At 35.0% G+C, this 25,000-nt stretch overlaps 3 protein-coding genes across 3 annotated transcripts; 2 read left to right on the forward strand and 1 right to left on the reverse strand.

Annotated features, from left to right (window-relative positions):
• The first annotated feature begins 5,329 nt into the window (after positions 1-5,329).
• LOC129750518 (uncharacterized) lies at positions 5,330-6,126 on the forward strand. Its single transcript, XM_055745479.1, has 2 exons — positions 5,330-5,564; positions 5,624-6,126. Exons 1-2 carry the CDS (start codon positions 5,374-5,376, stop codon positions 6,108-6,110), a joined length of 678 nt encoding a protein of 225 aa, XP_055601454.1. The 5' UTR covers positions 5,330-5,373; the 3' UTR covers positions 6,111-6,126.
• Positions 6,127-18,547: 12,421 nt separating this feature from the next.
• LOC129756923 (corepressor interacting with RBPJ 1) lies at positions 18,548-20,119 on the forward strand. Its single transcript, XM_055753983.1, has 3 exons — positions 18,548-18,709; positions 18,782-19,065; positions 19,347-20,119. The coding sequence occupies exons 1-3, from the start codon at positions 18,638-18,640 to the stop codon at positions 19,975-19,977; spliced, it is 987 nt and encodes a 328-aa protein (XP_055609958.1). The 5' UTR covers positions 18,548-18,637; the 3' UTR covers positions 19,978-20,119.
• LOC129756922 (COP9 signalosome complex subunit 1b) lies at positions 20,054-22,360 on the reverse strand. Its single transcript, XM_055753981.1, has 4 exons — positions 22,207-22,360; positions 21,714-22,028; positions 20,498-21,529; positions 20,054-20,377 (listed from the first exon to the last, which is right to left on the reverse strand). The coding sequence occupies exons 1-4, from the start codon at positions 22,228-22,230 to the stop codon at positions 20,297-20,299; spliced, it is 1,452 nt and encodes a 483-aa protein (XP_055609956.1). The 5' UTR covers positions 22,231-22,360; the 3' UTR covers positions 20,054-20,296.
• Between the last annotated feature and the right edge of the window lie 2,640 nt (positions 22,361-25,000).

Here is a 25,000-nt window from a genome sequence, read left to right on the forward strand (position 1 = left end):
GAAAAATTACAAACGCTTAAATAATTGTATTAAATTTATTGATTTGGTTACTTCTGAATTGGTCGACTGTTATTTTTAAATAATAAAAAGAACAGGTTATTTCAACAATTTTAGCAAAAAAAAAAAGTTGATGCAAATAAATAGAGTTTATTTGTAAAAATATTTGCATAGACGGTTGCTTTTTGTGAGATAACGCTATCACATAAAACTTATTTTTTTTTCATAATTTTGCTTAAAAAACAACGAATAATGGAAAAAATCAGTAATTTTTTTATTTTATTATGTATTTTGGAAATCTCATCAATCCTTACCTTAATTTAGGAAAGACAAAGGAGGCATATTTTTCTTTTTTTATCTCATTGCGAAAGGGTGTTATAATAAATACTTTAGATCGTAAAATAGTAATATAAAAAAAATGCAGACTATAAATATCAAGAATTATATTATTTCTCAAATTATATTTAATGAATCTAGACTAAATTTTCTTATGTATCTTAATACGTTTTTTTTTTATTTGTTCAGTCTTATGAAACAAATCTTATCAATTGAAGGAAAAAAATCATCAATAAACTTATTGAAAACACATCATGTGAACGTGGGACTTAAGGGGTATATAAAATTTATTTTAGAAATAAGTTCCTATAGAACTTTCATCTCGACCAGCATAAAAGTTTCTAAAACTTGGATTTTGAAATGGTTACGAAATTCCAAACGAAATATTTTCTGCCTGCAAATATTTAGCTTAGCTTAGCTTGATTGACTACTCACATCCACCTGAATGAATCATTGTACCCGAAATGCTCTGTTAATTTTTTTTACAAAATGGAATTCATTGAAATAGTTTTTCCTGATTCTGATTGTTATTTGATGATATGAACTTTGTTAATTGTTTTTTTTTTTTTAAATAAATGCATTTCGAGCACCATGATCGCAGGCGTGGCTCAGTAGAAATAATTCCACATCGCCAATGGTTGCTACTCCGTGATTGACCGAGGCTATCAATTTTGCGCAAAGGTCAAAAGAACGATGCTTGCGATTAGCGACTCACTCTCAATACACAAAACTGATACTCTCTCTTTAACCATCAATAACGGCGCCGGCCACGTCCTAGTAGTCAATTGATAGGTAGGAAAAATATAGAAAGGGATGAAAGATTCAAATTTGTGTTTTAGGACCGAGGTCACCTCTGCATCCTAGCAAAAAAAATTGTTTTGGGTGTGTGGGATAAAGGATATGATCAGGAAACACTTTTGACAAGTGCGATGTAGTATATTTATTACCTGCTCAAACTGAAAGCCTTATTTGTTGTCATTATTTTTAATTTTTTCATTTTCTAACACGGCTCTTTTTTAAAGTAAAATATCGAAAAAAAATTTTGCTTAGATTTCCTAGAACTATCTCGTATTTCCATCCATATATACATATAAATATTATGCGGTGCTTAATTTTAATACATTAACTCCTCTGACCAAACTAGCTAGCTTTTCTAATTGCTTCATAAAACAATAATAAATTTCTACAACGACTTTATATTTAAGTTCCAGAATCAGTTAGAATGTTAAAGAAATAAAATAACAAGAAAAGGACAAATTTAAAACCCGATATAAGAAGAATTAACATCATAGCCGTTCTGACAACTTCTCAATGATTCTCTAATTTTGGCCTTTTGTTAGTTTACTCATTTGAAATTAAAGTTGTTTTTATTTTCTGCCTGCAAATATTTACGGAGGAAAAATCTCTAAAAATCATGTTTTTTTTGTTATTATTAAATATCATTTGAGAATTATGAATACAGTAATACCTCGATATAAAGCAACCTCTTGTTAAAGCAATCTCGATATAACGTAACCCAATATAAAGCAACTTCTGCCTCTATATTACGTAACTTTTAAAAATGTTTCTAATTTGAATAAATATGTTTAATTTCAATACTTTTTGTCATAAAAATATAAAATTGTTGTTTATGAGCCATGCGGTAAATTCTCAGAGGCATAAAGAGCGAATGAGCGCAAGCGTTGAAATTGTAACTTCAGTACTTTCAGTATTGTGATAGTCTCTTTTGTGCTTCTGAAAATCCAGCCTAGAGCATGTATATCCATTCCAAAACTTAATGACTATATTTGCACCTACAGATAAGTTGTTTAAGCTGAAGTGAGGTTAGGGCATGTAGTCTTTTATTCAAATAAGTTTTTCAGATTACTGACAGTTGATCAATCACTGTACAGACTTCTGTACCTATGGTTTCTTCAACGAAAAAAAAATTTCGTTGCTTTATATCGAGGTATTACTGTAATAACAAATAATGCATAAATTTGCAATGTACTTAGCTTTTGAACGTCCTTGGATTACACGGAAAAGTTGAGTTATTCATTAAATGTATAGCGATTACACCTTCAAAATAACTAATTGATTGTTGTTCAAAATTTGTATACCCCCAATTCAGTTTTGAGTAATTTTGGGTCACCAATATACAGATGCAAACTAAAACTCTATTATTCAGCTCTGTGTAAAAACATTGCTGTTGTTGGAAAGCTTTTGGACAGAGATGTCAAAGCATACAAATTTTTCAAATTCGCGGGATCAAAGCAAATTGCAAAATCTTTGTGATCAACTATCTCAGGTCAAATTCAATCTTGATTCAAGTTATAAAATTAAATCGCCCGTAATGGTTCCTTTTAGCGACATTTTGTGCATCGAAAATTTATCTGATCAGAATCAGAATCAGAATCTTCGAAGAATAGGGTAAGTTGAGATTAAATTTGCATTGCGACTTTCCCGTCGAGTCGTTGCCGCAAATAGTTGGAGAATTATTTATAATTAACATCAATTATTTATAATATTTTACAGCGGTGGAAAATATTGGAAAAGCGATGCAGAACGATGAGGTGCAGCATGATGAAGTCGTTTTTTTGTACTGCAACCCAATGGTCACGGATGCTTATCGGAAAAAGTACCGGAATCATCCCATTAAAAGAATACGAGCCAAAAAAGAAGATAAATGTAAGCCAAATTTAAAGGAATGTAATTTAAGGTCAATATCCTCCGGAAAATCTTGAACCGGAAGATATGTATTGGCTGATGATGTCCTCCAGCTTTGATTCCTCCTTATATGCATTAGAAGCTTTTACTGATAGGAAATCACCATAATGGATGGACAATAAATTTTAAGGTAGGTTATTGTGTTAAAGTAATAAATATGTCACAATCTATAGTGAGTAGAGTTTTTTTCATCTTAGTAATGAATTGATTTGTATTTGGAATTCGGTCCTGATTCTTAACTCATGCTTATTTTTTAACATCCAGAATGTGTTCTTTTATTACGGAAACACGCGGAAAATCTTTTTGTTATTTTAATCATTACAACTTTAAAAGTTGATAATTTTAACTTCACATTACAGATGCACACGAATCAACGATTGATGGTGTAACCGATTTTGGATTCCTGAAAACTACATTGGATGTTATCACGCATATCGTATGTAGCAGTAGTAGTCATCCACATTTCAAGTCTCTTATTGCGAAACTGATTGGCCAAAAACTGGAACACCTTTTTATAGAGGATTTCGATGCTGATGACGATGAAGGTAAATCGCAACAATTTTTATTTCGAATTTCTAATAGTTAACAGCATTTTTTTCAGTTACCACATTGGCTGAAAAACGAAACAGCATCTCGGGACACTTCAAAAAGAATTGACAAGCCTGATGCAATTGATTTATCAGAGTGAAACTGTTTTTGATGAAGCCTGGGCTCTGGAGGTTATAAACAAATGGAATAGGTACATAAATTGTTTGTTACTTAGTTTCTTTATCATTGTATCGGAATACTCAATATTTATGTTAATTTTTAGATTTAAGTATTGATTTGAATTTTAAAGTCTAGCTTTACTGTCCTTATTTGGCTTTCTAAATTTGAAATTTGAGTAATTTAATATCGTTCAGAATGTATATATTTATAAATAAAGAATCCAGCAAGAATAAATTTTGTTGAAGAATTCATATCCGACAATTTATTTTTTATAAGCAAACCGATTCAAAAAGTGCTGCGTGGCATCCCTGCGTAAAAATATACAGAATGGACTAACTGACTGAAAGCTCAAAATGAATAAAAGCTTTTTGCTCACGCTCTGCGTAAAGCGCCCAAACATAAAACTAAGTGGAGACACTTTTCTGGAAACTGAATGGATTTTTATACAGAATAGAGTAACTTTGGTTACCGTGTAACGGAGAAGCTGGACTTCAGCCTTTTTGAGTTGGTACGGGAGGCGTAGCACCAGACCTCTTTACCGCAGCTTCTAAAAAACTTATTCCTCCGATTCGAACGCCGAAAATCCACTTTCTTTCTATTAAACACTACGAAACATTGGACCACTTTTAAGCTTGGTAAACGTTAAAACCGGATTTTGGGTCAAATATCCTGTTTTTTTCTAAATTTTCTGAAGCAAGGAATCCTTAATTCTACTTTATTTAAGATTCTTCAAAAATAAAAATTTAGTGAAATCCAATTTTTTGAAATCGATAAAAAAAATCCACGTAAAATATTTTTTCCATCCACATAAGCGCTTGATACATTGTAAATACTTTGGTGGACTTTTTTTTTGCAGAATTTTGAAATTAGTTCGTTTTCGTTTCAAAAGCATTCCCCCCAGGCAACAAAATAAGCTAAAATTTAATCCTTTTTATAACTAAACCGTAAAACTAAATTCATTATCAGTTTTATCTTCACCGACAACCCAAAAAGGCAACAGATGGCAAATTCCAGTGGAAAACGGTGTGGACAATAATATTCGCAACTCCTCTTAGTCTTACTAAACGATTGGCTTCATATGAAGACGCATCTATGAATGAACCATCCGATAGAAACCGCTAGCATACTCTTTTCCATCTATCCTGGGCCTGGGGATAATTCCGAAGCAGTCGCTTCTGCTGACCCTTATTTCTCAACAGCTGCTCGCTTATATATGGTTAAGTTTGATTCCCTTATGCTGCCCACCCCAAGAAGCCGGTAGGGTTCGTACTGAGATAAACTGATCGATACAACGAAGCGGGTTGTCTTATCCAGTATGAAAAGGGTTCAACCGTCATCAGTTGACAACTAATTTATGAACCTATTAACCCGTTTTGGATATCTGATATTATCTAAGCTGTTTGGTATAAACATATTACTGTATCCCCTATTTGAATTTTTTTAAAAATAATCATAATCCCATAGGGAAATGAATCTTATACTAAAGTAATACTTTTGGGAACAAGTATACATTTTCTCCTAGCTACAAAACGTCAAAGATTTACTTGGTGTTTCTAGTTCACTAGGTGTTTCTTCGAAAATCTCAGCAAGCAATGATATAATCGTTCCAACCACTTTTGACATGACATGAATATTTTGGAAATCCAAAAACAGTGTCCGAAGCAGTATCAAATCCAAATTGTGCTAAGTGAATTAAACGGTAGTTTCAAAATTGAACCCACCATTAAATATGCAAGCAGTTCATCGTTTTTGGAAATGTGTTCCGTAGTGACCGGTTTCGGGAGCTTGGCAGTGCTTTTCTTGCTGTTCCTTCGAGTGTATGTAATTCATCTAAAATAGCTTTGAAAAAAACTGAAACATTTTTTTTAACTTGCAGCTACACTGATTTAAACGTGGAAGCATTTATTAGAAGACTTCTGAAGATTATCGTGAAATGGTTTCTTTTTGAGAAAGACAACACGAAATATGTTATCACGCTAGAAAGAGAACTTTTGCATCAATGGGAGTATTTATTTCTTAAAGCCAAACTATACGACTCTATTGTGATTAGGCATTCAATCAAATCCAGTGCAGGATCTAACCGGATAAACTCTCGTATTCGTAATATAAACTCCCAATTGACTCGAAAGAAAATCAAAAAGATGATCCAAGTCCTATCCAAATATGAACTCACTGAAACTCTGAGCGATGCCGCAACTCGTTTGGGGAAAAACTTGAGCAACGATCAGTTCAGTTCATCGACCATAGGCAGTGTTTCCTCGGAACTGGTATTCACAATGGGCTATGAAAGCCCGAAGAAATCTTTTAACAATTGTCTGCAACTTGAAACACCTACGTGGGAAATAAACGAATCTTCTTGTTGATTTCAGGCTGCGAATATTATCACTACTAAATTTCATTTGAATTTAACACATGCTTCGAAAAATGATAAATGTTATTAATTCAATTTCAAGTATGAATCTTCAATCTGAATGTTATCAAAAATATCAAAATAAAAAAATCCCTTTCATAAATTCCCCAACTTTAAGTCTTGATCTTCCATGACTTCTAATGATCATTCAATTTCTGAATTATGAATATTGAGAGTTGAATTCTGAATCTAAATTTTGAATCTGAAAAATGGTGAATCTGAATCTGAATTCTGAATCTGATTCTGAATTCTGAATCTGAATTATTAATCTGAATAATGAATCTGAATTCTGAATCTGAATTCTGAATCTGAATCTGAATTCTGAACCTGAATTACAAGGAAGGAATCGAGTTTCCTAGCATAGAATCACATGTTAAAATTTTTCGTTTTGTAGAATAAATAGTTATGCAGTAAGAAATTATAATGTCCATGGAATTAAACGTGAAAATGAATATATTGAAGAGCTTGATTTGCTTTGTAAATCAATATTTCTATCAAACTGTGTAATTTGAAAGGTCAATATTTATAAAATGTATCGAAATTGTAATAATAGAGCTGGTAATAAAGTTATTTTCGTTATAAAAAATGAATAAATAGAAAATAAAAAAAAAACTGAATCTGAATTTTGAATCTGAATTCTGAATCTAAATTTCGAATTCTGAATGTTTAAATCAAATTCTCAACTCTCAATTCACAATTCTTAATTCTTAATTCCTAACTCCTAACTCTAAATTCTTAATTCTCAATTCTTAACTCTAAACTTTAAATTTTAAATTCTGAATTATCAATCTGAATTCTGAATCTTATTTTTCTTTTTGAATTCTGTTATTTAATAATCACAATTGTGTATTATGATTATGGATTCCCAAATAATACTTCTACAGAGTTTTTATGTTTTTAGGTTAACGGTTTATTATGAACTAACACGGTGATCAATAGGGTTCTTGCTCAGTGCATTAGTATTTTAGGCCGTTGCGCAAACACAAGTGACAGCTTCTTGCAAACTGAATACAATTCGAAGGAAGAAATTTAGTTTTTGAATAAATTTACGAAAGCTATCGAAAGTTTTTTAATATATAGCTCATTTTAAAGTAGCCAGTACATTTGCTTATTTGTTTGCAGATTTGTTTACTGATTTCGAGTTGCCATTGTCGAGATCGATCGATTTATTTCCCATTTCTATATCTTTTCCTTTCCTTATTTTTTCTAAACAGCGTCCCTTTCTCTAAAAATCAGTCCTTCTGTTCACTAACTCCTTCAAAAACTCCGTCCTTCCTCCAAGAAACTAGTCTGTAAACTGTCCGTTTTTTTTCTACTTCTCGTCAGCGTCCGATTCATTTATTTTCCGTTTAACGCTTCATGCTGTCAGTTGCAGGGTTGTCGCATGGGTTCCCGAATAGGACAGAACCATGGTATCACATTCATTTTCCATTGAATTTAAATGTGATCATGAACTTAATGGTAAAAAGAACATCCGGCGAGCGTAATGTTTTTTTAAAATTTACATTTCCAAGTTTATCGTGTATGAGTGGTTTTTTGACAGCTGCAGCTCTCGGCACGTTTTTTATTCCTGTCCGCATTCATTCTCGATCGGCAATCGGGATTTCAAGGATTTAAAAAAAAAGTTATTTTAAGTGTTCGGAGATGGGCGAAACGGTGAGTCAATAAATATTCTATTTAACGAGAGACAATCATCTTAATAATATTTTTCTATCGATTCTAGCTAAATACATCCGAAACACTGCATATGGCACAGGAGGTGATAGCCAATGGATACTGGGGGTGGCTACGGATGCCGGAATTGGCCTTAGAACTACGGGATGCCGGAACCCGACGCAGACCAGTCCAGTGAATGATGAAATGTGTAAGTAAAGTGTTAAAAATGTGGGAATAAAAATAAATGTTAATAAATTTATTCGTTTTTTTTTTTCAAACAAATATAAGAAAATGATGACAGAACAAAAACCAAGTACAAAAAACCCACCATGAGGAAAAATTTTCATTACAGCGGTTTTACAATGAAAATCATGGGATTTTCATGATTTTACTATGAAAAATTGAAAGATGTTACAACAATGAACTTCATATTTTTGGGCTTCTCAATGAATGGAAAATCGCCATTTTTTTCATGGTCACGCTGCATAACAATACCCCTTTTTCATGGTTATTTTCGCCAAAACGATGAAATGTATGGTCGTAAACTATGAATTCCAATGTGTATTCACGGTTTCGTGGACGATTATAATCATGGTGTAAACCATGAAACTTATAGTTTGTGAATATGGAATTCATGGTTATTTCACGGTGCAATTCTATTCGGGTTCTCTGAACATTATATTATAAGTGCTGCCATATTTTTAATTTCATTTATTGGATGTTCATTCCCATTATTTACAATTGTTTTATTCTTTATATTTTCAATTTCCTTTATAATTTATTTTATTCGGATTATTTCCGCTCATATTATTCTCTACATTCGCCTCCACCCCTATACTAAATGTTTATTCATATTAAATATACATTTACCACTGCTAAACATCTCAAACTTATTTGTTGTTTTTGACTTTCCCGATAAATATTTATTAACGTTAATATCATCTCAACAATACAATTTAGCGGATTTAATAACATCTCCATGGAATTTTAAATGGAATTTCTTTGATTGAATATTATTACTCCTTACCTTATATGTGTTCAAGATTTCTCACTTTGATTGAGCTTTAAAACGTTTGCAGGTTTCAACAAATTGATCATTATCAATTGAACTCTTAATCGCCCGCTAGATGATTAGTTACCCAAAATCCAGGACTGCTTGCAGATCATCGATGCTGCAGAAGTAGTTCAAGTAGAAAGACAAAAAAGAAGACTATTTAGTTTTAATAATGTGCTGAACAACCCATACTACAAGATAATGTCATCATTTACCATAGTTAGTTGATTTTTATTGCCCTTCGAACCTCTCTATCTTTTCTTCCTATTTTAACTTTATGTTGCTAATAAATGCTTTTTTTTTATATGTATCTTTATCTGTTCACTCAATACGCTCAATACCCAATACTCTATACTTTCCAACCGATAATCTCATCTCAATGAAGCTCACAGTTGTTCTGCAGAATAAGAATTAACAAATTGAGTAAATTTAAATAACAGTGCAGGTTTATCTTTTCTGACAGTGTAACGTAGCGTAACATATATAGCTAACGCCTTCCTCAATACAACAGAATACAACGTAAACATCGAAACGAACAGCAAAGTCGATTTTTGTGCGGAAATTTGAAACTATATTCATTCTTCTTTTCGGTTCATTTAAAAAAACGAAAAAAAAACTCTCCAATTATACCAAACAGGACTCCAGACTCCCACCAACAGAGACAGTGCAAGAGAATTGGTTTACTATTCGTTGATGGTTTCAACAGGAGACGTCACAACCCGGATGCAATGTTTACTTGCGAACGAATGAATTCCGTTCAATAATGATAATTTGTACGATTATTGTGATGTGTTTATCTCGTAATTAGACTACATTGCATTCACGCTGCTTGTTTGTTTTAGATTCCGCCAACCCCGTCCAACTAAGGCTGAATCAAAAAGTATCCAACAGTTAACCTCTGATAGTGAAAACATCACCAACGATCTCCGAGTTCTTCCAATGACTGTTTCCAGACAAGTTACACCCTACCATCGAAAATTTGCTCATCTTCTAGCCATTACATATTTATATAGTCCCAATAACTAATACTATTAACCTCTTTTCGTCATCTACATCTTACTTCTTAAACTATCTTTATTATATTTTTTTCAATTCGTTTTTTTTTTCATGGTTTTATCTTCTCATATATCTCATCTTCCACTTTTTTCATGTCATTATCTTTTCTTCCTGTTTTTTTTTAAGTTCTCATCTTATAATTTTTATCTTTCAATTTTCGGATTTTCAAATCCTATCATCTTTTCGTCGTCTCGGCACTCAGCCTCTCATTATCGTACGTAGCTGACTGACCTTTCTCGAGATTGCTCCCATCTTTACTAGCTCATCCTTTAATTCTCTTATTTCTTCTGTGTCAACCTTTTACTCATTTCTTTTCTTTCTCATTGCTTCACCCTTCCTGTCTTAATTCACATCCTAGCTACCATCTTTTCTTCCACTTCTCTTTCCCGCCTTGCATCTTCTAATTACCAAATTCCTCTTTCACTAATTTGCCATTCTCATATTGTCCTCTTGAAATCTGTTCACTTCGATATTCCCTTCGTCGTCTCGATTCCCAGCTTCCGATTGTCATGGCCTTGCCATTTATTTAATTTTTTTCACATTTACCACTTTTTAAATCTATTTATATGCTCCTGAGCCGAGTAGTCATTTTTTTTTTCACAGTTTCAGTAGCTCATGTAACCATTCTCCTTTCGTCATCTCTTCAGCCTCTGAACTACTTTTCAGTTTCTTATCGTTTTATCCTCCTATTACACTTCTCAACCTCTACTATTCCTGTCCTCCCGTCTTAGCATCCCGAGCCTTCTTAATTTTAATTGTTACATTTCGATTTTCTGATTTTCAAATCATGTTATCTTTTTTTTGCCGTCTCAGCACTCAGCTTTGACCTATGTTATTCTACCCTTTCATCTTCCTATTTCTTCTATTTCAACATGTCTTATTTGATTCTTTTCCATTGTTTCATCCTTCCCGTCTCAAATCCAATCTTCTGAAGTTATCACCTTTACTTCCATTCTTTTCTGTTACTCTTCTCTCCAGCCTCTCAACTACTTTTTTCGTTTTACTTCTTTAATCGCATTTATCATCTTCTGTTCTTCCTGTCTTCTCATATTATCATCTTTTCTTCTACCTTTCCCTATAGATTTCCATTTTTTTTAATTTAAAAATTTTGTCAACTTTTTGTCGTCTCAGCTCCCAGCTTTGATCTTTTCTTATATCTAATAATTTTTATTTTATTTTTTTTTATTCTGTTTTAAATTCTCTTATTAAATTTACCTTTCATCGTGAAGTGAACTCAGTAAAGTTAATAAACAATATTTTCTACACCGTCTCAATAGCTCATCTTACCATTCTCCTTTCATCTCTTCAGCCTCTCAACTACTTCTTTTAAGTCGTTTCAGTTTCTCGTCGTTTTATCCTCCCAATACACTTTCCATCCTTTACTGTTCCTGTCCTCCCATCCTATCGTTCCTATTTAACTTTCATATCCAGCATCTTTAATTTTTATTTTTATCTTTCACTTTTCTGATTTTCAAATCCTGTCATCGTTTTGTCGTCTCAGCACCCAGCTTTGATATATGTTATCCAACCCTTTCATCCTCCTATCTCTTCTGTTTCCACATCTCTTATTTAATTCTTTTTCTTGTTTCATCTTTCCCGTCTCAATTCAAATCCTCTGATGTTACCATCTTTTCTTCCATTCTCCTCTCCAGTCTCACAACTACTTTTTTCGTTTTACTTCTCTCATCACATTTATCATATTCTGTTCTTTCTGTCTTCTAATATTATCATCTTTTTTTCTACATTTCTCTTCAGCTTTCCATTTTTTTTTAATTTAAAATTTCTGTCATCTTTTTGGCGTCTCTTCTGCTATCTTAGACTTTTTTTTTAAATTTTTTTTTTTTAGTTCTGTTTTAAAATCTTTTATTTAATTTGCCTTTCATCGTAAAGTGCTTAGTAAAATTTAAAAAAAAATTGCTACCCCGTCTTAATAGCTCAGCTTACCATTCTCCTTTCTTCATCTCTTCAGCCTCTCAACTCTTTTTTTTAAGTCGTGTCAGTTTCTCATCGTTTTATCCTCCCGTTACAATTTCGCCCATTACTGTTCCTGTTCTCCCATCCTTTCATCCCTTTTACACTTTTATATCCAGCATCTTTAATTGTTATTTTTACCTTTCAATTTTCAAATTTCCAAATCCTGTCATCTTTTTGTCGTCTCAGCACCCAGCTTTAATCTTTATTATCGACCCCTTCCATCTTTCTACCTCTTATTTATTTTGATTTTTATTTTTTTTGTTCCATCCTTCTTGTATCAATTTACATCCTCTGATTTTATCATCTTTTCTGTTACTCTTCTTTCCAACCTCTCAACTACTTTTTTTTTTTTAACGTTCCATTTCTCGCATCACTTTTCTCATCTTGTATTCGACCTATCTTCTCATATCATCATATTTTCTTCTACCTTTCTCTTCGGCCTTTCAATTTCTTATTTAAAAATTCGGTCATCTTTTTGTCGTCTTAGCTCTCAGCATTGATCTTTGTTATCTAATGTTTGATCTTCTTATTTCTTCTGTTTCCAACTCTCTTATTAATTTTCCTTTCATCGTGTAATCTCTCCCGTCTCAATTCCCATAATTTCATCTTTCTTCCATTTTTCTCTCCAGCCTTTCATCTTCTAATTACCATGTTTTCTATTCTTATATCACTCTATATCGTCATCTTCCAATCTGTTCATTTTCTCACTTTGAGATGACATTTAAACATCGTAATACCCAGCTTCATGTTGTCGTACCTTTTTTTTATTTTATTTTTTTTTACTGATTTTTTTTCTAACAAATCGCCTGCTCACAAACTTGCCGAAGTTAATGAATAATGCTATTTATACCGTCTCAATATCTCATCTTATTATCATCTTTTCGCCATCTCTCCAGCTATTAAATACTTTTTATGGTCGTTTCTGTTCCTGGTCGTTTCCTTGTATCTTCCCACAACATTTCTCATCTTCTGCTTTTCTTGTCTTCTCATCTTACCTTCCACTTTTATCTCTAGCCCCTTAATTGCGATTTTTATCTTTCAGGTTTCTGATTTTGAAATCCGGTCATCTTTTTTGGCCTCTCTGCACGCAGCTTCGTTTTTTTTTTTTATCATCCCATACTTCCATCTTCCTATCTTTTCTGCTTAAGCCTCTTTTATTTATTTTTATTCAAACTGTTTCATCCTTCGCGTCTCCATTCAAGGCTTCTCGCCTTCTCATTTCCGCAAACTTTCCATTCCTTTACTGTCCTCCTTCAATCTTTTCACCTTCTAATTTTTCTATTTTTTTTTCTAACCGTCTCAATACCTCATCTTATTTGCTTCTTTTCGTCAGATCTCCAGCTTAAGTTCTTCTCCTTTGAATCGTTTCTGTTCCTCTTCGATTCACTTCTCCCATCACCTTTCTCATTTTCTATTCTTCATGTATTCTCAACTCATCATCTTACCTTCTACTTTTCTCTCCAGCCTCTCAACTTACAACTCTTATCTTTCAATTGTCTGATTTTTGAATTCTTGTTGTCGTCCCAACCTCCAGCTTTAATCTTTATTATCCAATTTTTTTTAACCTTCCTTATTTAATTTTCCTTCCAACGTTTCATCATTTCCGTCTCAACAAATATCTTTCATCCTATAATGCTTTCTTCCACTTCTCTCATCTTCTAATTACCAGTTTTCTGTTCTTATATCGTGATCTTTCAATCATCTCATTTCCTCCTCTCAAGTCTTCTTACTTTTCGTCATCTCAATATCATGGTTTTTATTGTCGTCTTTTTTATTTACTGAATTGCTTTTCCTGTATTATTATTATTATTATTATTATTATTATTATCAATATATCTGTTCATAAGCTTATCAAGTTCAATGAATAATGCTTTTCGTCATCTCTCCAGCTTCGTAACTATTTTCTTTTAAGTCTTTTCAGTTTCTCATCGTTGCATCTTCCCTTCAAATTTCCCATATTTTATACTTCTTGTCTTCTCATCTTGTCATGTTTCATCATTCTTCTTCCCATTTGCTCATTCTTAAATAGTGAATTTTTTTTTTGTCGTCTGAGCTCTGAGCCTTAGTAACTAATGCTTTCATTTTTCATTTTAAATCAAGTATTGACCTTCTCAGCGGTATGTACCTCCATTCACGTACTGCCCCTCTAAGGGGTTTGTACACTTCTTTCAGTAATACCCCTCTCAGGGGTCTGTTCCTCTATTCACGTACTGCCCCTCTCAGGGGTTTGTACTTGCAATCATGTACTGCCCCTCTCAGGGGTCTGTACCTCCATTCAAGTACTGCCCCTCTCAGAGGTCTGTACTTCTATTCACGTACTGCCCCTCTCAGGGGTTTGTACTTTCAATCAAGTACTGCCCCTCTCAGGGGTTTGTACCTCCATTCAAGTACTGCCCCTCTCAGGGGTCTGTACACTTTTTTCAGTAATGCCCCTCTCAGGGGTCTGTACCTCCATTCAAGTACTGCCCCTCTCAGGGGTCTGTACTTATATTCACGTACTGCCTCTCTCAGGAGTTTGTACTTTCAATCAAGTACTGCCCCTCTCAGGGGTCTGTACCTCCATTCAAGTACTGCCCCTCTAAGGGGTTTGTACACTTCTTTCAGTAATGCCCCTCTCAGGGGTCTGTACCTCTATTCACGTACTGCCCCTCTCAGGGGTTTGTACTTTCAATCATGTACTGCCCCTCTCAGGAGTCTGTACCTCCATTCAAGTACTGCCCCTCTCAGGGGTCTGTACTTCTATTCACGTACTGCCCCTCTCAGGGGTTTGTACTTTCAATCAAGTACTGCCCCTCTCAGGGGTCTGTACCTCCATTAAAATACTGCCCCTCTCAGGGGTCTGTACTTCTATTCACGTACTGCCCCTCTCAGGGGTTTGTACTTTCAATCAAGTACTGCCCCTCTCAGGGGTCTGTACCTCCATTCTAGTACTGCCCCTCTCAGGGGTTTGTACCTCCATTAAAGTACTGCCCCTCTCAAGGGTTTGTACTTCAGTAAATAATTTTTTTTTTCGAAGGCTTGCTCCCTTTTTCTATTTTTTTAAGACCTTACATTTTTATTTTATCGTTTCATCTCTCCCATCTCATTAACATCTACTCTTCTTGTCTTCTCATCTCATCATATGTACTTCCAATTTTCTCTTCAGGCTCTTATCTTTTTTTTTTAAACCTTACCATTTTCATACTTCGTCATCTATTCGCCGTCTCATCACCCAGCTTCTTGTTATTGTGGCTGACCATCTTACTCGAAATTACCCTGAATTCATCTTTTAAGCAGCTCTGTTGACTCGTCAAATAATTCAGGATTCAGAGAGTTGAATTTACCCATTATTTATAAATTCAAACTATTACCAGCTACAAAGCACTCAAACTTTCAGTATTCACCTTATATGTTAACAATTTTACAGACACAAACAACCGACATAGATCTCTTGTTCAAAGTTTGTACTTCAAACACTTATCCTCCTCTCTTCCTTTTCCAAGCCTGCATTTCATCGCCACATCACACCCAAATAACAAATGTGAAAGAAAAAAAACAATCCATCACTCAATCACCAAATGTCACAAAAATCTGTCCATAACAAAATTTTTACTCACCAATTAGTCGAACCGACCGCGCCATTGTCGAGATCGATCGATTTATTTCCCATTTCTATATCTTTTCCTTTCCTTATTTTTTCTAAACAGCGTCCCTTTCTCTAAAAATCAGTCCTTCTGTTCACTAACTCCTTCAAAAACTCCGTCCTTCCTCCAAGAAACTAGTCTGTAAACTGTCCGTTTTTTTTCTACTTCTCGTCAGCGTCCGATTCATTTATTTTCCGTTTAACGCTTCATGCTGTCAGTTGCAGGGTTGTCGCATGGGTTCTCTGAACATTATATTATAAGTGCTGCCATATTTTTAATTTCATTTATTGGATGTTCATTCCCATTATTTACAATTGTTTTATTCTTTATATTTTCAATTTCCTTTATAATTTATTTTATTCGGATTATTTCCGCTCATATTATTCTCTACACAAGGTTCTTTGAAAAAAAAAAAAAAAAAAAAAGATTCTGTACAAATACTGTGTGGCGCTATATTGCTATACCTTTCGTAATTTTCAATTAGCCAGGCGGAAGTCCACATCTCGCCAAATTGCCCCAACTTCGTTTAGCTGACGGAAGTCCTCATCGCGTCAGATCTCAAACTTTACAATTCGCTAGGCGGAAGTCCGCATCTCGCCAATTGCTTTGATATCCTTCAACTGACGGAAGTCCACATCGCGTCAGATCGTGATTTTCAACTAACTAGGCGGAAGTCCACATCTCGCCAAATCTCTTCAACTTCTTCTAGCTGACGGAAGTCCTCATCACGTCAGATTTCAAAAATTTCAACTCAGGCGGAAGTCCACATCTCGCCTAATTCTTATAATATCATCAGTTGACGGAAGTCCACATCGCGTCAGATTTTGCAATTTTCAACTAACTAGGCGGAAGTCCACATCTCGCCAAATCACTCCAACTTCTTCTAGCTGACGGAAGTCCTCATCGCGTCAAATCTCAAACATTTCAACTCAGACGGAAGTCCACATCTCGTCAGATTTCATATCTCTCACTAACCAAGCGGAAGTCCCGCCAGCTCGCTACAATATCGTCCAGCTGACGGAAGTCCTCATCGCGTCATGAACAAATTTCAAAAATTCATCGGGCGAAAATCTCAATCTCACCCATCGCTTGCATTAGCTGACGGACGTCCTCATCTCGTCAGATATTCTCCGTCCTGTTACGTTCGGAGCGCTGAATTTCATCAGTACAAGGTTTAAAAATCCTATAGTAACAGGAATTATTTTTTTCATTAATTTATTTCAATTGACGATAATCTTTTCACTCCACTAATTGGAGTCCAATTTTATTAAATTATTTTCATTTGCCAAGTAATTCTTGTGGATCTGGTACCTTGTTCAAAACAAACTTGCTATTATTTTTGGTAGGGCCAAAGGGCAAATAAATTACGGGAGTCATTCAAAAATTTTACTCTCTTTTTTTTTTACCTCCTGGGAAAGTATATACAATCTATAACACCAATGATTTTAAAAATGGCTGCTGAAAAATTCCAACATTTTCTTTCTATGTCCTAGGTTCTATGAAATACTATTAAAATCAAATTGAATAGTATCCGGCAGGATCGCCAAATGTGCGGCCTGGTCCGGACAAGAGGTGGCTTGGGGGATCTTACCTCGCTATCCATTCCGGTGTTCCGTTCGCCGCTGGTCCTGTGATCCGATCTGTTCCGTCGAGCGTCGTTCTGTGAGTGGCGAGTGAGGGGGGAATTGTGTGCATGACGAAGGAAGGAGATGGCGAGAAGGATGGATGTTGACATACGAGGGGATAGCCGATGTCGAATGGAATTATCATGTAATAGCTCAACCTATCTGCCCGTTTCGAAAGGTATAGCAATATAGCGCCACACAAATACGACCGTGTCCTTAAGAAGCAGAACAAGAATTGATAATCTTATTTTTAAACTCTGCGACGAAATCACTTAGCTTCATCCTCTGGATTCACAATTCTAACAGATAAGCCCGAATATTTGAGCAAAAGATCTTGGGAAACCGTTAAATGTGCTTTTAATACATAATGGTTATTTTTTCATTTTGTTCTGCTTGTTTTCGCACTCCTACTCAATCAAATAATCACATAATTGTTTCCACCTGTTAGCAAATGATTCGAAATACATGGTTTGGCACTTTTTAACAGAAAAGGCGCATTCATTAATGTTAAGAACAACATTATAACTGAAATTTGCTTTTTTCGCGTATAAAAATCTTCGATGTGTGCCCAACAGTGTGTGTAGCAAAAGCCCTATGTGATCCCGATAATGTCGTCATTACTATCCATCTAGTGATCTTCGGTGTACGCAGCATTAATTTACGCGCGCAAAGCTTTTTGCCTTGCACGCTATTCAAAAGAGTTGTTTACTCGTGGGGTAGCCTACCTTGTCTTTTTATACCGTGACTTATAAACTATAACTTATAAAAGTACAATTCGTTCCAATTTATAGGCAACACCCTGTTTACAGTATAGTTTCAAATTACTATGGTTGTTACGATGAACATACTAGAAACATCTAATCAACTCTAACTTTAACAACTTCAATGTCAATAACAAACATTTTTCCATTTGGTTTTCAGTTGGCAAAAGAGCGAAACATTTTTGTTTTGTTTTATTAAGGACCTTTTTAACATTCGGTCCCTCGAAACAATTTGAAAGCATCATCGATATCGAAAATTGTTTACATTTTATTAAAATTTATAATTATAAATTCAGTGAAATCACATTTTTACAGGTTTTTTCATGTTGTCAGGTAACATAGAAAATTAACAGAAAACAAAGTAAAAAAGTTTCTAGGCTACCTTTTTCCGTTTTTACTCCGGTTATTTTAAATGAACAGCCTTTACGCTCAGTATCAAGAGTTTTCAAGACTTTAAAAAGAAAACCATGCGCCTCCATATAGGAAGGAAATCGTGGTCCGGAAACATCGAAATCCGATTTTATGCATACTGAAAGGCGTTAAACAATTGTGAGTTGGTATGAAATTTGACATATAGGTAGCGCTTTTATACTCGAAAAATGAGCTATCGACACTTTCTGACAGGGCACAATGAAAATTATAAACACAAATATCTGTCAACATTTTTAAAACAATTTGATCGTTCTCTTCTTTTGCATTTCGTTGCATAAAAATTGTAATTTTACTAAAAAATGGGGAAAGGTTTTAATAATTACATGTGTAAGAAGTTCTTCCATCCTGCCTCCAGGGATAATTTGAAAAGAGTAAGTGGTAAATTGTTAAGATTGGTTTCATGAATGAATTACTCATAATTTCTCCTTGGCCCTGGGCTTTAGGTATGGATGGCCGAACAACAGGCGGAAGCCTACAAAAAGAAACAGGAGGAACTGCGGAACCAGTATGAGAAGGAACAAGAGCTCCACGATAACAAGGCCATGTTGAGTAAGGAAAGTAAGGACAAATTGAGCGTCAACTTCATGTACGAGCTGCCCCCAGGAATGAAAAAGGAACGGGAGCAGGAAGCATCGGATGAGACCGAGTACAAGTTCGAATGGCAAAGAAAATACAATGCTCCTCGTGAAAGCTATTGCAAGGGAGACACCGAGATCCGTGATCAGCCGTAAGTATTAATTGATTTAAAAAAAGAGGATTTTGTTTGATAATTTAAAATAATTGCTCGATGAATCCGTGAAACAAAAGCACAATTCTATTAATATACTTTTCTTGATAGTCATGTTTCACGTGTATTTTATATTATTATCAAGCTATTATTTAAATTAAAAACTAGAGGTCCTTGCAATGTAACAACACGTAATAAAACTTAAACCGTTTTCCTGTTATTGAATTTCAAAAGTTTGTATTTTCCATAAAAGCAATCCGCTTAACTGTTTTTTCTCTTAGTTTTGGCATCCAAGTCCGGAATGTTCGCTGCATCAAATGTCACAAATGGGGTCACATAAATACCGACAAAGAGTGCACTATGTACAGTTTATCGATGAGCGAGGCAAAAAAAATACATTCTGAACAGGAAGCGAATCAAATTCTGTCGAAAAACGATCTGGAACAAGGCCTTCGAGAAGACGGCCTGGCAATGAAAAGGAGTGCTAAGGAATTGGCCACGTCACACCAGTTGGTGGAGGAACCAGGCTTAGACAAAGTTCAGACGGAGACAGATTTTATCAAATCCCTTTCCACTAAGCAAAAGAAAAAACTGTTAAAAAAGTTAGAGAAAATAGAAAAGCGCCACAAGGCGGAAAAGAAGCACAAGAAAAAGAAGCGAAGCAGAAGCAGCAGCAGTAGCAGTAGCAGCTCATCCGAATCTGATTCTGAAGATGAGAGAAGACGATCCTCAAAAAAGCAGCACAAAAAATCTGTTAAGGATCGTTATACGGATAGAGAAGAGCGTTCGAAAGATCGATACCATCAATCGCGACGTTCCTCAGATTCCAGACATGAACGTAGAAAAAACGAAGATCGGGACCGTATGAGATCGCGTTCCCGAAGCCCTCGACGGGATCGACATCGACGTTAGATCTTCTTAATAAATGTATAACATATCATTAACTACCCACACTAAACTATTCAAAACTAATTAATAAAAACATAAGTTTTATCACGAAGCATGTTTATTGGAAATTTAAAGTATTCATAAAAACATATCAATAAATGAAAAATGAGTGCATTTTGCTGTATTATCCCAACTGCCTTTTCATAAATTATTTCACCTCAAAACGACATCTGCATCGAATTCTAGTGGTTTGTTTCAGTTTGCTCAAATCTGTGACAGGCTTCCGCTTTTATTTAGATTTTCTCTTGAACCTGGCGAAAAATTCATCCTCGTTAACATTTAATCAATTTCGCACCAAAGACGCCGACGATGAACCAGTGGCGGCCAGAATTTCCGAAGTATGATTGTTTTCACGAGGTTGGTTCTAGAAAACGAAATTGAAAATGTTAAAGTTAGCCGAACGGGGAATGGGGGATAGTGTGATTAGCATACAACGGTGCTATTTATTAATGAAATCATCTATTCTGAGATCTGTAACGCTTACCTTAACATGGATATGATGTCTAACCATTGCTGCTCTCAAAATAAGCATTCTTGAACGGCGTTGAAATTCCTTGCCTACATTGATAGCTTTTTCGAACGTTGCGCTCCTGTGATCGGCATCCTTGGCGTACAAAATTTTGTTATGAGAATCAATGCGTGCCTGAATTTGCCCCTCCAGGATGAGCTGCATCAATTCGTTCTCCAATGCGCTAACGGATCTATTGAAAGCGGTGGCCATTTTGCGCATATCGGCTGAAAGATATGGACTGAAGTATTGAACCAGTGCACGATTACGAATCTGAGTGTAAAGCGCATTGACATGCGGTGCAATGTACATATCCAACAATAGATTGTCTTTTATTTCATCGAGCAACTTCAAACAAGAAGCGTACTTTGATTCATAGAACTTAAAAATTATATCCCGCAGCTGTGGTTCTAGTTCCAGGAAAAGTTTGAAAGAACTGCTTGAAATAACATTCTTAAGTTCTTGTCGATCGAAGGTTGCCAAAGCGCATAAGCCACCGTACATGGCTACATTATTGGTGGAAATCATTTCCGGGAAATCACATAGATCAAAATTTGCTTGCAAAAAATGTTTGGCTGCCGATTTGTACTTCCTTGTAGCCAATTCTGCCAACCCTGCGGCACATTTCAAACGTGTGATAACAGCTTGATTCGGATCTTTATCTTTTGATGTTTCGGCTATTTCGGTCGTTCCTTCTGCCTTTGCAACGTAGCTTAATACGTGCGACCAGTTTTGCAAATAGATAGACACCTTGATTACGTTCAGACACATATTGACCACATGCTTGCCACTGGTGCAGTAGTCTCGAGCTCGCGAATAGCATTTTAAGGCATTCGAAAGATCTCCACAGTTCAAATAGTGATCACCGAGATCGTCATGTCCCCGGCGGATGCTCTCCTTGATTGAGTTAGCCTTGTAGTTTTTCAGATCACAATCAAGCTTTTCTAACTTGAGTGCTGATTTTTTACTCTTGGTCTCAACCCATGCCGTATCGAAGCTTGGGATATCCTTGAAAACAATAGAATCATTATGTTAAATCAAGCATTAAAAGTCATATTGTTAACCGGAATAAAACTAACTAATATATGAAAATCTATTAAACATGCCTAATTATATAACATTTCAAGGCTGTATTACAATCATTTATGTGCACCATTTAATATTTTCAATGAATAATACAACTCAAAAATACCTGGGAGCTGGATTGGGCAGCTACATCCGGCAAGGTGCTTCCGCCAGACAAATCGGCCAACTTTTTGTGCAAATGCTGGTACAATGTCACATTGTAAGTTGTGGTTACGTAGTTGATGGCCATCTTAAGTGCCTCTAATCGAAGCCCGGGACAGTGGTCGGCGATGTAAATTAGCCGATGGAGCTTAGCCAAACCGGTGTACTGGTTGGCGTAAACCTCCAGATCCAGGGAGGCATTTTCCACGATGTACACATCTTCCTCGTTATTTTCGTTGTCTTCCGGTTGCGCGTCGACCTGCATCGGTTCAACTGCATTCTAAAATAAAAACAAGATTAAAAATCTACGCACAATGATGCGGTTTATAAAAATAGACACGACTTCATCATACAGGCAAATTCAAACCATAAAGAATGGCTGCGGCTGCTTAACTGAGGCCCTGACTGCGCTTATTTTGAAACAACCCAAAGATTTAACAATTCATTTATCTACTTACCGGAACGATCAATGGCAGAGGCATTCTACTAATTTTTATTTATATGTTTTCAATAAGAAAATTTAATTTGCTTCTTCAGAAACACTTTTTTATTTGACTTTTTTATGCCTGTCGCGGTTCGTGTCAAAAATAGAAAATCAACTGTGGTAATAAGATACACGCTTAAGTGAAAGTCACTATTGTCACGGCGTGTTCGTAAACTGATTTTTTGGGTGATGCATCGGGTTGCCAGGTGTCCAGATTTGTCTGTAAAACCAAGACTTTTGACCCTTCGTCCAGATATTGGTCAGACACAGATTTTGCCCAGATTTTTGCTCAGAGTACCCAGATTTTATTTATTTTTATTCTAATAATATATTTATTAAGGCAATTTACTTTATAAAAGTATATGTTTGTGCCGTGGGTCTCTTTTGAACTTAGAATTAAGAGGTGGTTGGAAGGGATTTTTGGATGATGTGGAGGGGTTTGGGGAAGAAACACGATCTATATTTCACTGGTCGATTTCCGAGCCTCGGAATTTGTAAGTGAATCGGTTTTTTGTTGTTGTTTTTCTTCAGCCTCGTCACCTGAGGCGATTGGCGAAGCATGGGGCGTATTCTTTTGCGGGGAGGCGACACGGTTAAGTGCTGCACAATAGAAGCTGGTGTGGTGTTCTCCGACGAGTGATGAATCCGTTTTTGGGTTTGTTGTTGCTGTTGTTGTTCTTTCTGTTGGTTCGGTTCGGTCTAGTGAACCTTCATATAAGAGAAGCGACATCTGATCCCTCTTAAAATAAAATATGTGGCAACATCGCCGAAATCTTGGACAAAAAAAATCCCCAGCACTGTTTTCTGGCTCAATGTTCAAGCTCTAAAGTGAACGCTCCTTCAATCCAACAAAACAACATTGAACTCGATTCCCGAAGGATCGCGATAAACGGTATGAATGACTTGAATTTCGTTAATAATTAGTTAGTTTTCTAACTAGAAACACGATTCACCAAAGCATTGAAATAAATTGCACCTAATCATAAATTCATATGACCAGCTAAAAAATTATCTGTTTGAACTATAACAACAATCACAATACCTTCCTTGGTTGAGTTTTCAATAAGAAAGGTAAAAGCTTTTTTGCTCAGCTTTTCTGTGGTTTGTTGGTAAACAAACTTCATGAGTTCCGTATAGTTGCATAGCCAACATAGCCATAATGGCTGAATCGGGAATTCGTGATTCGGGAACACCTCCTGAATATATACCCACCTTGTATACAGGTTCACTACTTTAGTCAAGGCAGCCCTGCTCTAGTATTAGTACATACTGCGACGACGACACAATCACGAAAACTCTGTTCATTTTCTAGGAAATTTGCCTTTTTTGTTGATAACTCGGAGAATTTGCTGGAAATTTTCCACTTTTAAAACACATTCTAGAAGGATTCTTGCTCTTCAAGATCGGTACGAAAAAAGTTGGATTTTCGAGTAATTTTTATATAAAATAGAGCATCGAATTTAAAAAAAAATGGTGGATTTTCCCTACTCAAATTTGCAAAACTTTAAAATAAATTCAAAGTCTTCCATGAAAATTATCAAGTCAGAGCAGTTTAAGATTCTCATTACAATGAAGTTATCAAAAAACAAACTTTTATACAAAACCACAATTATTTATTGGTAGTTTAGTAAATCGAGTTAACAATCATTAATTATACCAACTAAATTGCATTAGGGTGCCTTTCCCTTCTTATGTACTGACTGAAAGAAGGGTGGTGTCTTAAAAAATAATGTACTGAAATATTTTTCCACGTCATTTTTTCCCCATTTTTTGATAAGTCCTGGAGTGCAAAAAAATTTTTTGGGATAGCCTCCCTCCTCCCTTCCTATATATATTTCCAATGGAAGAATGGAGGGGTTTCAAACAATCATATAACCATTTATCATATTTATCGTACTCTTATACCTTCACATGCCAAATTTGGTTCAATTTGCTCAATTAAATTTTGTTATTCGACTGAATCACAGCAATTTTCTCTCTTTTGTGCTGAGGGTCCTTCTCAAGATTTAAACTTACTGACCTTATCTGTTCATTAACAATCGATTGAAAAGCAGATTTTCAAAAGTTGAATGGATCGAAAGAATAACTGTTCATGCTTCGACGAGATAAAAGCAAGTGGATACCCTTGTGTCAGAAAAAAATCCAGAATTATAGTTCAATATACAAATAAGTTACGCTAACTTTTGGTTAGCGAACTTATTTTCTTCCGGTAACTTAAGAACGCTTAATCTATGAAGTTTCAATTTAGTTTAGCCATCATTCCTATTCAAAAACTCCTATCTGATCAAGTATTTTAAAATTGCTGAAGGTTGCTTTGTACAGAAAATTGATCTTTTTTGCTGGAGTCGTCATAAACTGAATTTTTTTCGATTTTTGTTTACCTCTGTATTTAAATAACATTGAAGTTTTCTCTAAGTATGATCGTCAGAATAGAAAAATTAAAAAATGAATTGAACAAAACCAGAACATTTAAAGAAAAATGAAAATAAACTTAATTTTTAATTTTTTTTTCATTATTTCAAATGTCGTTTTTTCGGACTTTGTACTTAATACACTAATTGAATCTTATTGTGAATTGAAGGGCTGAGTTTGACAAATATTTAACAATTCAGGAAAAGTCACTATTCATCTCATTTTACAGCAACACTTTTCTAATTAATATAATATATGTACTTTAAAATTTGTGTCATCATTACCTTTTTTCAATTTTCAGTTAGGGATTGGCAAATTGCACTATAACTAAATTAGGAAATTTAAAAAAAAAAAGA

Source organism: Uranotaenia lowii, chromosome 3, assembly GCF_029784155.1.
Source record: "Uranotaenia lowii strain MFRU-FL chromosome 3, ASM2978415v1, whole genome shotgun sequence".
Classification (NCBI taxonomy): Eukaryota; Metazoa; Arthropoda; class Insecta; order Diptera; family Culicidae; genus Uranotaenia; species Uranotaenia lowii.